The sequence below is a fragment of the Eleutherodactylus coqui genome, unplaced genomic scaffold, assembly GCF_035609145.1.
Source record: "Eleutherodactylus coqui strain aEleCoq1 unplaced genomic scaffold, aEleCoq1.hap1 HAP1_SCAFFOLD_147, whole genome shotgun sequence".
Classification (NCBI taxonomy): Eukaryota; Metazoa; Chordata; class Amphibia; order Anura; family Eleutherodactylidae; genus Eleutherodactylus; species Eleutherodactylus coqui.
This window is the reverse complement of record NW_027102038.1, coordinates 275,712-288,386: the sequence shown is the minus strand read 5'-3', so window position 1 is coordinate 288,386 and position 12,675 is coordinate 275,712. Positions and strand designations below refer to the sequence as shown.

The window sequence follows — 12,675 nt, the reverse complement described above, 5'->3', positions numbered from 1 at the left end:
CCGCTGCGGCTTTCTCTCCCCATAGAGAGGAGTGAGGCTGCAGCAGAAAAAAAAAAAAAAATTCATATGCCATGGAATTGAATTCCGTGCCGCATGTCTGTTTCCGCCCAGCTTTGCTGCAATGGTTAGGCTGCCCCGTGTGGACGAGATTTTTGCAAAATCTCATCCACATGGCTGGCTGATTCCGGAATTAGGAGCCGCGGACGGAATTGCCGCATGGCAAGTCCGTCCCGTGTGAACCCAGCCTGAGTGCGGCATGGAAACTGCATGCTTATTTCTGCATCACGTTTTGGAGGCGAAAGGAGAAATATGTATTGATCCTTCAAGTATAAAACATAATCCTACTTGTAAAACTACTTCTACTGTTCTGGCTGCATTTTATAGTATAAAAACCCTTTGATTACCTTTAATAGTTTTGAACGGTTTCAGAATTTCTTACTTGGTATTTTAATAATCTTCTCTGTTCATCAAGGTGATGTTAAAATCGGTTCCTACATTCTTGAGCTGTTTTCATAGATTGGTTGCATCTGTCATGCGTGAAGGACAACAAAAAGGAGACAAAGGTAACCTGCTGGACACTTTATTATGGGATAAATGCTACTCCACCGCTCCATCTCACACAAGTGGGCATAACATTTACCCCAAACAGTCCATACACCTTGAAACACTGATGCTGCTGAGTGATAAGTCATAACACACAACATACTCAGTGGTACTAACTGATCTGTAACAGTCAATAAGCCGCAATTTTTACTCTACAAAGATGGATTAGAGGTTTTTTTAGGACACAATGCAAAACTTATACCCCCTTAAACCTCTGACGTATATGTAAATCATAGGCGAAGAGTGGGGATAGGAGCCAAACCTTCTCCATACTTTGCAGTTGTTGCATGGTTTCCCCACCAAGCAGCTGTGACTGGAGATAGCTTCATCTAAGATGTTGCTTGACATTGAAGCCCAGGCCTCCCGTGTATTCAAGTCTACCAAGTCTAAAATGCCTGGAAATCTAGATCGGATTAAAAAAATTGTATAGTATGCATGTTCATATGTGACACATTGCAATTGAAAACTGTCAAAAAGGCAATCTTTTAAAATATTCCTGAATTTTGGCATTTAAACACAAATCCTATTGAACTGTTTTTATCGCTTAAAGTACCAAAATGTGACAAAAGTCAATCCCTGCATCCCTGAAGGGATGCAAGGCTGTTTTCCCAGGAAAACGCCTCACATCCACAAGGCTTTCACATGGGGGCATGATTAATGGCCCCATAGAATCATAGGATGGTAGAGTTGGAAGAGACCTCCAGGGTCTTCTGGTCCAACCCCCTGCTCAGTGCAGGATTCAATAAATCATCCCAGACAGATATTTGTCCACCTCCCGTGGTAACCTGTTCCACTTATTGATCACCCTCACTGTCAAAGTTTTTTCTAATATCTAATTTCTGTCTCCTCCTTTTTAGTTTCATCCCATTGCTTCTAGTCTTTCCTTGTGCAAATGAGAATAGGGCTGATCCCTCTGCACTGTGACAGCCCTTCAGATATTTGTAGACAGCTTTTCAGTCTCCTCTCAGCCTTCTTTTTTGCAAGCTAAACATTCCCAGATGCTTTAACCATTCCTCATAAGACATGATTTGCAGACCGCTCACCATCTTGGTAACTCTTCTCTGAACTTGCTCCAGTTTGTTTATGTCTCTTTTTTAAAGTGGGGTGCCCAGAACTGGACGCAGTATTCCAGGTGAGATCTGACTATAGCTCCTGCACACTTGCATTTTTCTTGTACGTTTTTTTCCACGCAATATCGCAGCGTTTTTTTCCCGCGATTGTCAATTGGACTTTCTAATGTTAAAAACGCATTACACAAAAATTGCAAAGCACCAACTTGCAATGCGCTTTTAACATTAGAAAGTCCTATTGACAATCGCGTTAAAAAAAAGCGCAAGAAAAACGCGAGTGTGCAGGAGCCCTAAGGAAGAGTAGAGGAGGATAATTACCTCACGTGATCCAGACTCTATGCTTCTCTTAATACATCACAGAATTGTGTTTGCCTTTTTGGCTGCTGCATCACATTGTTGACTCATGTTCAGTCTATGAACTATTAGTATACCCAAGTCTTTTTCACATGTGCTGCTGCTTAGCCCAAGTTCTCCCATTCTGTATGTGCTTTTTTCATTTTTTTTGTCCAGATGTAGGACTTTGCATTCCTCCTTGTTAAATACCATTCTGTTAGTCGCCTCCCACTGTTCAAGCTGTTCTAGATCTTTTTAAATACTCTCCCTCTCTTCCCTAGTGTTAGCTATCCTTCCTAGCTTTGTGTTGTCTGCAAATTTGATCAATTCCCTCCTACAGATCGTTTATAAAAATGTTGAACAACACTGGACCTAGGACAGAGCCTTGTGGTACTACACTTGATACATTCTTCCACTTGGATGTGCAATAGAGATGAGCGAACGTACTCGGTAAGGCCGATTTCGCAATCGAGCACCGCGATTTTCGAGTACTTCACTACTCGGGTGAAAAGTACTCGGGGGCGCTGTGGGGCGGGGCGTGGTGGAGCAGGGGGGAGCTCTCTCCCTCTCCCCCCCACTCCCCTCTGCAACCCCCCGCTCACCCACAGCGCCCCCGAGTACTTTTCACCCGAGTAGTGAAGTACTCGAAAATCGCGGTGTTTGATTGCGAAATCGGCCTTACAGAGTACGTTCGCTCATCTCTAATGTGCAACCATTTATGACCACTCTTTGAGTATGATTACTCAGCCAGTTGTGAATCCACCTAACAGTTGCCTTGTCAATCCAATATTTCGTCAATATTTCAATAAGTATGGTATCACGCTTGCCCATGTCAAGTTAGCCTTAGGGGTTAATATTCTAGCCATGTTAAGCATTTGAGGTGATAATGATATATGTATTTGACCTCAGAGAATGTAACAAGGATAATCAGCAAAACCTAGCTGGTTAGGACTTACCTGGCACAAGTGATGAGGTGCTCCAGGAGGGGAGACCTGCCAGCCAGCACCCGCAGTCCTAGTCAGCGAAAGGGAAGTCAACAACTTATGTCCTTTGGGACATCCAGTGGAGATGGAAAGCCACAGAGAGTCTCAAACCTCAGAAGAGAAGTTTGGTTAAAGCAAATGATGGGTCACACGAAAAAGAAAAGAGCCCTCATAAGTTGGTAAAAAGTGAAAAAGAAAAAACTTTGAACATGCATGGGTGGAGGAAGGGGTATACGATACCCAAAACAGAATACACCCTCTTTCCCCCTTCCTTAGGATAAGGTGCAACTTAATCTAAGAGGAGTGCACAGGGTATTGCTAAGGCTTTAATCCAGAAAGATGATAGGTGACCGATACAAAGGTGATGGGTAGTATTAAATGCAAGCGCCTTTTTTCAAGCATAATGTAACTAAAAATTATACCCATTCAGACCCTGCTATTCGGGTATATAAATATATTGTATACTTTATTCTCTTTATCAGTTTCTTAACGATGTTTAAATCTTGTCTTATCTGCTACATTTTAATTATTATCCATATAGTAAAACTTTGATTCCTGTAAGGTGCTCTTTTGCAAACAATGGTTTTGTTTTATACTATATTTTTTATACCTATTATTTTAAGCCTTTTTATATTGCCATTTTCAATTTTTATTGTGTATATGTAACCTGTTTCTTTAGGTGCTGTAGATAATTAAAATTCTGGTTATTTATTATTTTTATAGTCATTCCCATATGTTTTAAACTTGATTAAGATGCATCATTATTTGTATATACTGGACCAGGGTTCCATGTTTCATTACTAAAAGCCCTACACCTTTTGGCTTTTATTAATTGTTTTTTGTAGTTCTGTTTGTTTATAAAGTTTTTTTTCAAATTTGAATTCCTCTCAGGTGCAGCGCTGTAATGCCATCATTACGTCCTTTGATGCTACGTGCATCGGCAGCCTGTGTCCCGTCCCCCTGCCTACGTGTTGTGAGCGGCACCTTTGTGACACAAGACAGCTGCAGGCTGAAACTCCCCCCATGCCCGCGCCATCAGCGCAACGCGGTGTCCCACTCCCTTTACGTCATGTAACTGCTTCCACCTGACACCAGTGACATCACAGAGCGGCGCCCGTCAGACATCGATGACACCTTGCTGAGCATACCCTCTGTGGCGAGTTCCCTAATTTTAAAGTGTGTATATAAATCTGTATTGTTTCCCGTTATGTTATGCTTGAAAAAAGCGCTGGTCAGCGACGAAACAGGCTGCATCTAATACTACCCATCACCTTTGTTTCTGTCACCTACTATCTTTTTGGATTAAAGTCTTTTGCAATACCCTGTGGACTCCTAGATTAAGTTGCACTTTATTGGAAGGAAGGAATGGGGGGGGGGGGGTAAGCATTCTGTTTTGGGCATCGTACACCCCTTCCTCCACCCATGTAACTTCAAAGTTTTTTTTTCTTGTTATCACTTTTTACCAACTGTTATGAGCGCAGTATTCTTTTCTATTTTTATCAGATGTGGTCTGTGAGTTGTAAACTTCTCTCTATCTGCTGCTGCAATAAACAAGTGGCCTTATTGTATGATAAATTTACTTTTGCTGTCCTCTTTCTAGGCGCCTCTTGTGTTGTGAAGTGCGCTAAGCTGGTGGAGAGAATGTACACTTACATCGCAGCAAAGACTGAGGAATTCACTGTGTTTTCTACTTCCATTGTTTCACAATTTCTATATGAACTACAGAAGGTATAAATCTGTTTTTCTGAATTCCATGTGATTAAACATTGCTCACTTTTCATTATGGAGATGATGGACCCCCGCTGTGGTTCTACATGCATGCAGTATATACTGTATGTGTAGCCTGTACTGAAGTGATATATAGCAGCAAGGTAGGCGCCAAATTGTGACAATTCTACTTGCAGTTATCAGGTTGCAAAAAAGACCTCTTAGGCAAATGACACACAAGCCTATTCCTGCTATATTTATGCGTCCGTAATACAGATAAGTCGTGACCTGAACTCTAAGCATCTTAGACTCCCATGATGCTCAGAGTTTGGGTCAGGAGATCCACGGTCAAGCTGGGATACTCGATGGATGATACAGAGACAAAAATGTACTGGGAATAGGCTCGTATGTCCCTCGCCCTAAACTTACAAGCCCCAGTTTTCCTTGCATTACACAAGCAAATCCTGACCTCTTGCTGGCCATTACACGCTACATTACTTTTAATATCCCCATATATTGTTTAAGTTTAACCCTTTAGTGACGAAACCTGTTTGCGCCTTAGTGACGGAGCCAAATTTTGGAAATCTGACGTGTCACGTTAACATAGATTAACTCCCTAAAGGTTTTGCATATCCAAGTGATTCTGAATTAGTTTTCTATATTTATCTTTGGCACTTATGGTGTTCCAGGTAGATAAGTGTCATTTCTATATATGGGTTGTATAGATATATCAGACTTTATTCTGTCATTTTTATTTGCATGTGCTGCATTTACCCAGCAATATCCATGCATACATGATTCTATGCTGTCATGTGATCCAAGGAGATATTAGAGTTATGTTTTCGTGTGATACATATAACATCTAGGAATATTCCACTTATATGTCGCTAACGGTAATTATTCCATGTTTTACTGAGAGTAGTCCTTTACCATACTTACCTTCTTCTACACAATATATGCCCGGTATACATTAAATTTTACTCTATCCATTTTCTAATGCTTTATTTACTTAACACCTAAATAGATATCGTCCTGTTCTGGGCTGCTCTATGCCCCGTATTGTCTTGTGCACTACATGCGCTGGGTTGGCATGGTGTCCTGATGCCGCTGCGTCCTCCGGATCTCTGGTTGGCGTTGGTTGGCATCCACGGACGCTAGGTTAATCTGCGCATGCGCGGGATCTCAGCTATCGCGAGATCTCGGTTAAACAGTGCCGGATGATAGACCAAGCTGATTGGCTGAGCTGGGACGAGCCCTCCACACAGGAAGGCGTGGTTTGGTCTTTATAAGCCCTGTCAACGGGCTACTGACCATTGCTGCTCATTTGTACTCAGCCTGTCAGGCTGTTCACTCTGCTACCCATTAGCACTAGCTAGTTTCATGGCGCAGTCTTAGACATCAATGACTGCACAAATACTTAGCCAATTTCTTTAGTGGTGCAGTCTTAGACATCAATGACTGCACTAATACTTAGCCAATTTCTTTAGTGGTGCTGTCTTAGACATCAATGACTGCACTAATACTTAGTCAATTTCTTTATGCAATCCTTCCATCCTGTGATTGCAGTGCTTAATACCATCCTGATGATACAGCTTAATGTCATGAGCTGTTGAAACGCGTTGATGGTGGTTTATGTGATTTAGCACTTAGTAGGGTGACCTTTAATAGGCAGTAAGCCGAGGTCTGTACACTACTGTGCTTTCAATGGGCTAAATTATCTATGATGCGATCTAGTATCAGGCATATTTGTTCTTGGACCATATGAAAATCGGTCTTGTTTCTGATACAATATCTAACTGTGCAACTTCGATGGGCTATGTTACTATTTAGGAGACCGGTCATTAGGGTATACTAGGACTATAAATCAGTCCTGCCTCATATATGACACCTCCTTTTAAGTGATCATTAAACAGTAGGGTTAACCCAGTCTGTCCGTATATTTATATGGATATGACTTTAGGTTACCACTGTTGGAATCGTAACCATACAGTGCTTTACTGATGAAAATAAAATAAAAATAAGTACAAGCACTCATAAGCAGCATGATGTATGAATACTGTCAGTAATTTAATACTAAGTGAACTGACACCTTGGATAGTTGCTCTGTTCAAACCCCATTATCTAACCACTCACACCCCTTGTGATGGACTTCGTGTATGTCATAATTGTCATATGAATATACGATTCTTTTTCACTATATTATTATAAGGGATAAACAGTTTGTACATTCTCTCTTTGCCTTCACCATTACGGCTTATGTGCTAGTTTGGAGATATGGTGATACTATTTTTATCAGAGAACATACACCATTTACTATCCTCTGATGTGTATGGCCCAACAGACAGAGTGTTTGGCAAATAAGAATGCAATAAAGCGTGTCCATTTGGGATTAAGTGACTAAAAGGGTTTATGAAACTTACCCCGTCACCCTATGGTGTGTTATCTATAGTTACTTTCTTCCCATTTGTGTATTGGATACATACTAACATAACGATAGGTTTATCCCATAATTGATGTGTGAGATCTAACTGATTTGCTGGATTTAGTTGGGGATGTATACACATGGTGAATACACACTAAGATATCATTAATAGTGTAATTGTCACCGTGTTACTCACATACGTCAGTGCAATTTATGAATTCTCAAATCTATCCGAGGAGTATATCATAATATATGGTGCCGTGTGGTCGTTATAGGCACAATACTTACCAAAGATTGATCACGCTTCTATCGATAATATTTTAATTTTGTATCAATAAAAGTAATATTTTACGTATTATTTAGTGGTTCCCTCGGTGATACGTGACATTGTTTTTTCGCCACATATTGTACTTCATCCAGGTAATAAAAATAGACCAATGGAAATTGTGTATATTTATTAATTGTATTTTCCAAACTTTCCCCAAATTGGGGAAAGTTTGGAAAAAATGTTATTTTTTTCACATTTTCAACTGTAATAGCTAAAATATGTGCAAACCTACTGTACAAATTTTTGCTGAGATATGTATTTCCATCTGTTTACTTTATTCTGGGCGAACATTTGAAAAACTTTGTAGTTTTTTTTCTTTAACCATTTAGGAGATGTACAAATTTAACATTACTTATAAACATTTTGAAGAACACTGTTTTCCTACACCAAGCCAAGATTGCAAAGGCTCATAGGTATCAGAATGATAGATAACCACACAAATGACCCCATTTTAAAAACTACAACCCTTAATATAGTCACTGTGGCGTGTCAGGAGTATTTTGACCCCACAGTTTTTTTTTTCAGAAATTAATGCAATTTAGAGGAGAGAGAAAAAAAATTATATTTTTGCAAATACGTCAATTTAAAGACATATATTTTTTTTCTATACTGCACATGAAAATGAGGATTTACACCCCAAAATGGAAACCCCTGTTTATCCTGTGTTCAGAAACATACTCATTGTGGCCCTAATCTTATATTTGTATGCATAACGGGGCCCAAACCGTAAGGAGCAGCCTGTGGCTTTCAGAACAGATATTTTGCTTGAAGGTGATTTAGGGGCCAATTGCTCACTTGTAGATCCCTTGAGCGGCCAAAACGGCAGAGAACCCCCACAAATGACCCCATTTTAATACCTAGACCCCTTAACGAATTCATCTTGGGGTGTACTGCGTATTTTGACCCCACAATTTTTGAATGAATCTAAGCAAAGCAGAAGGATACAATTACGATTTTCATTTCTTTGGCAATTGTGTCATTTAAAAAAAATTTTTTTTTTGTACAGCACACATATGAATGAAGACCTGCACCCCAAAATGGACACCCCTGTTTGTACAGTGTTCAGACATATACCTATTGCCGCCCTAATCTTATGTCTGGCCACACAACGGGGCCCAAACCGAAACGAGCATTGAAGTTCAACTGTTTTGAACTTTTACATGTTTGCCATTATCCATTGGATAACGGCGATCACATGACCGGAGGCCACTCACCGCGGCTCTCGGTCACTGCTACAAGCTCTCGGCTACCTTTAGTAGCCAGGAGCAAGGAGATTTTAAATTACCCGGGCCCTCCCCAACTTCTGTGCTTGGGTCCTCCATTTTGCCAACGGGCGCATGTGGGAAAGGGTCCGCGGATCACCAGAGGCCTTAGGTAACTAATTTCACCTCCCCTCATGGAACGTTTCGGTGACTAGGTGAAATACTAACTTTTTTTTTTCACTTTTATGTCATTGCCACTATCCAATGGATACCGTGGCACCTCGTGAAATCTCCAGGCTCTCAGCTACGTTTGGCAGCCAGGAGCAAAGAGATTTTAAATTACATCTGGAATCTGCGGCTTTTGTGCATGCTTCCGCCATTCTGGCAACGGGCGCGTGCGCAGAAGCCGGGGTAAGGTCCGCAGTTAAATCCAAGGGCCTTAGGTATGTAATTTCATCCTCACTCATGGATATAATCCGTGAGGGAAGATGAAACTATAACTTTTTAAATTTTTTTTTTGTTTACTTTACATGATCCCAGGTGACATCTTTCTGCTCCAGGCTGCACATGCTGGTCAGGAGCAGAAGGATTTTAAATCTCCCGGGGCACAAATCCTTCTGCATATGCAGAAGGTGGCGTAAGGTCCTGGACCATATGACCGTGGAACATATTGGAGGATGGGGTTAAATTTTTTCACCTCCCCTCATGGATCCGATCCATGAGTGGAGGTGAAACTTTAACTTTACTTTACCTTTTAGAACTTTTCCATGATCGCCATTAGTTGATAGCCGACAGCATGGAGCTGGTATGTCTTCAGCCCACGTGGCTTTAATCCTAGGAGGAAGCATGTTTTTACATCCCTGAGGATTAAAGCCCACTTAGCTAGGACGTAAAAAGGCAATGGGGCCATCGCTAAGGGGTTAAGCAAATGATTTAAAGGGGTTGTTGAGTTTTGAAGTCTGACCTACTTGTCATGGGTCTCTATCCGAAGCCCCACCCATAAGCTGTTTGAGGGGCTGATGTGTCAGTATATGGAGATGGAATTACAGAGCCCAGCTTGTTATTGGAGTCACAGATCTAATTCACTCCAATTAGAGCTACAACTGCAATACCATGCCAGGCCACTGCAAAGTGTACAGAGCAGTGTGCTCCAGACAGGGCAGAGCCCCACCAATCAACTCTGAAGATTGGTGACCTATCTTCCAGAATAGGTCATAAATAGCTGAACAGCCCTTTGACACTTTAACAATCCATGCATGTTTTCTAGGTAGCTTTTCAGGGAGGGCTTTTGATGTGCTATTTTATGGCTGCCTTCATAAGAAGATAACAGCACAATAAACTTGGTCTCCTGTTGGTTAACCCTTTAGATGCTATTCACCACACCTTCATGGTTTTTGACCAGTTGAAGGGGGCATCTTCTGTCAGCCACCTTGTGCTCATTATAGCAAGATATATAGAATTAATTAAAAAAATGTCCTTGTAACCCCCTTCACCCCTCCACCACCACCCAAACATGTTTTTTTTTTTTAATAGTTTATCATAACAAAAGCAACATATTTGATACTGCTGCAGTTCTGGCAACCCTACTGTAAATTTCACTTAAATTTCCTGCAAGCTTAAAAACAATGAATGCAAACAAAACAGTGTGTTGGACTTGCTGTCTCTTACCCCCACCCCCAAAAATATGAAAAATTAATAAATGGTACCAACAAAAACCTCAACGCATCCTCATGTGGCTATTTTGATAGAAAATAGTTATAGCGCTCAAAATGTGGGTACACAAAAATGTCATTTTTCATAAAACATTTTTTGTGCAAATGTATAGAGAAAAAACCCTATAGCCTACCTATCTGGTATTGGCATATTTTATATACTGTTAGCCTACAGTTAGAGTAAGCAATAACACTCAAACTGAACGTTAACATGAAGCACACCATTGTTGCACAACCATTCTCTACCAGTTTGATGCGCCATACACCTATTTTACTATTTAAAAAATTGAAGTTTAATCCAAGGTGGCGGCAGTCAAGATGGCTGCCATGTTGGTGACATGGCCTAACAAGTCCTCCCTCCACTCCTCACAACTTGTAAATCACATTAAATTACTATCTGCAAAACCATTTTCACTTTATATGTGTATTTCTTCACACTTGACACCATATATATCTAAATACGTGTGTGTGTCTGTTATATATGAGTTTACACTAATGTACAGTGACTCTTTGGCATCCTCACCTTGTGTAAAATGCTAGTGTTTATAGTTGAAATAGTAATAAACTGTGTATCTTCTCTTTTTTGCATGTAGGTGACTCTTCTGCCTGAAGTAAAAAAGTATTTGACAGAAGGAATCTTTCATATCATAGATCTTTGTATTGATCGTGATACAAAGTTCTTAAATGCATCCTTACACATTGGAGCAAGAGAAGTTTTCAAAGAATTGTATCATGATTATTCTTCCCACTACAAAACAAGCAATCAAGAAGAAGAGAAATATACAGTGTAATGGTGACACAGGGTATTCATAACAGTGGGGGCTGAAATTGAATACAGGCAAGGACAAGTTCTGCTAGGAGTTTGAAGTCCCCGCAGAAGTATTGGGAACCATTCTCCAAAACCTACTTTTGGGTGCATTCATACGTGGCGGAAATGCTGTGGATTTTATGCAGTGGAAAACTCCGAGACAAATTCCACATCATTTCAGCGTCAAAATCCACACCATTGGTGCGGATTTTGACTCAGAATCGCCTGCAGATACGCTGCCGACTTCAGCCTGCACAAAAACCTTTTCTCACTTAGGAATACTGCACTTTTAGGACTGTCAGAATGCTCCATTACCCCTCACTGCTCAATGAGCACCGCCGGAGGTGTCAGGAGATGCGGAAGTGTTGTCTTGACCAGTGATGACGCTCCCCAGTAGAGTTGCGGTGTTGACGGTGCGTGCTGTGCTTTTGGGACTGGCAGAACACAGTATTCCTAAGTGAAAGAAGGCTTTTGCACTGGCTAAAATTAATGGTACAGATTTTGCTGTGGAATTTTCTGCTTCGGAAAGTTAGCTGCGTTTCTGCCATGTGTGAATGCATCCTTTTTTTTTAGCTTTTATTAAAATTGCTCCTAGCATTTAAGTAGATGAGAGAGAATTTATATTGTGAGCTCCATTGGGGACAGATACTCATGAACGGATATGTGGGGGATTTGCATTTGTCATTAGTGTGGACATCCCACATTGTCAGCAGATTCAAAGTTCTTGAATAGTTCATACTTTGATTCTTCACCTCCCAGTGTATAATATGTAATTGCTGCAGTGTTTATGCTTTGGTGGTGAATAACTGATCACTGTGACAGTAGGGTTCTTTTTAAACTTAATTATTTACACTGGGAAGAGCCCACTAACTAATTTTAAACATAAAATATAACTTTTATTCACTCTGTTAAAAATTGAGCTCACTGACAAACATACACAGATATATATCAATCTAAATGATCAATTTACGATCAGTAAAGTATCAACACTGTAGTTCCAATAGCAATAGATTCTGTTGGTGGACAAAAAGTATATAAATTATGCACGATCAACTTGTTTTTGTGTATCGTGCAGAAATTAATTTATTCTCCCACAGTCGACGCGTTTCTTCAGTCACCTCCAACCTGTGACTGATTCATCAGGATGGGGAGACAGTATATTACAGAAATAGGTCCACTTTGATGATGGATAGTGAGGATGTATTAATCACTTATCAAAAACTCCCTTTTTTTTTTTTTCTTCCCTTGTGGATTTTTATATAGTACGGGAGTTTTCTTTTCCCCAAAATTTGATGATACTTGTGTTGCAAATGGTCTGAATTATGATATTAGTTGGTTTCAGCTCAGTACTTGAAGTATCCAGCCCAGATTGATTTAGGTTTAATCATGGTTAACGGATGCCACCCGAGCTAAATCTCTAACCACATTAATGATATCATTCAGGAATCATGTGGTTACGATAATACACGGACTGGTATCCAACTGATGTATGTATCTTCACTGTGAC

General features: G+C 40.4%; 1 protein-coding gene across 1 annotated transcript in view; it reads left to right on the top strand.

The window, feature by feature from the left end:
- The window catches only part of LOC136594916 (unhealthy ribosome biogenesis protein 2 homolog), a 36,401-nt gene extending 24,159 nt beyond the window's left edge, over positions 1 to 12,242 (top strand). The window contains exons 4-6 of the mRNA XM_066588691.1: positions 473 to 563; positions 4,590 to 4,717; positions 10,954 to 12,242. Coding sequence (XP_066444788.1) covers positions 473 to 563; positions 4,590 to 4,717; positions 10,954 to 11,151 — 417 coding nt within the window. The 3' untranslated portion in view covers positions 11,152 to 12,242. The remainder of the gene's footprint in view (positions 1 to 472; positions 564 to 4,589; positions 4,718 to 10,953) is intronic.
- Positions 12,243 to 12,675: the final 433 nt, after the last annotated feature.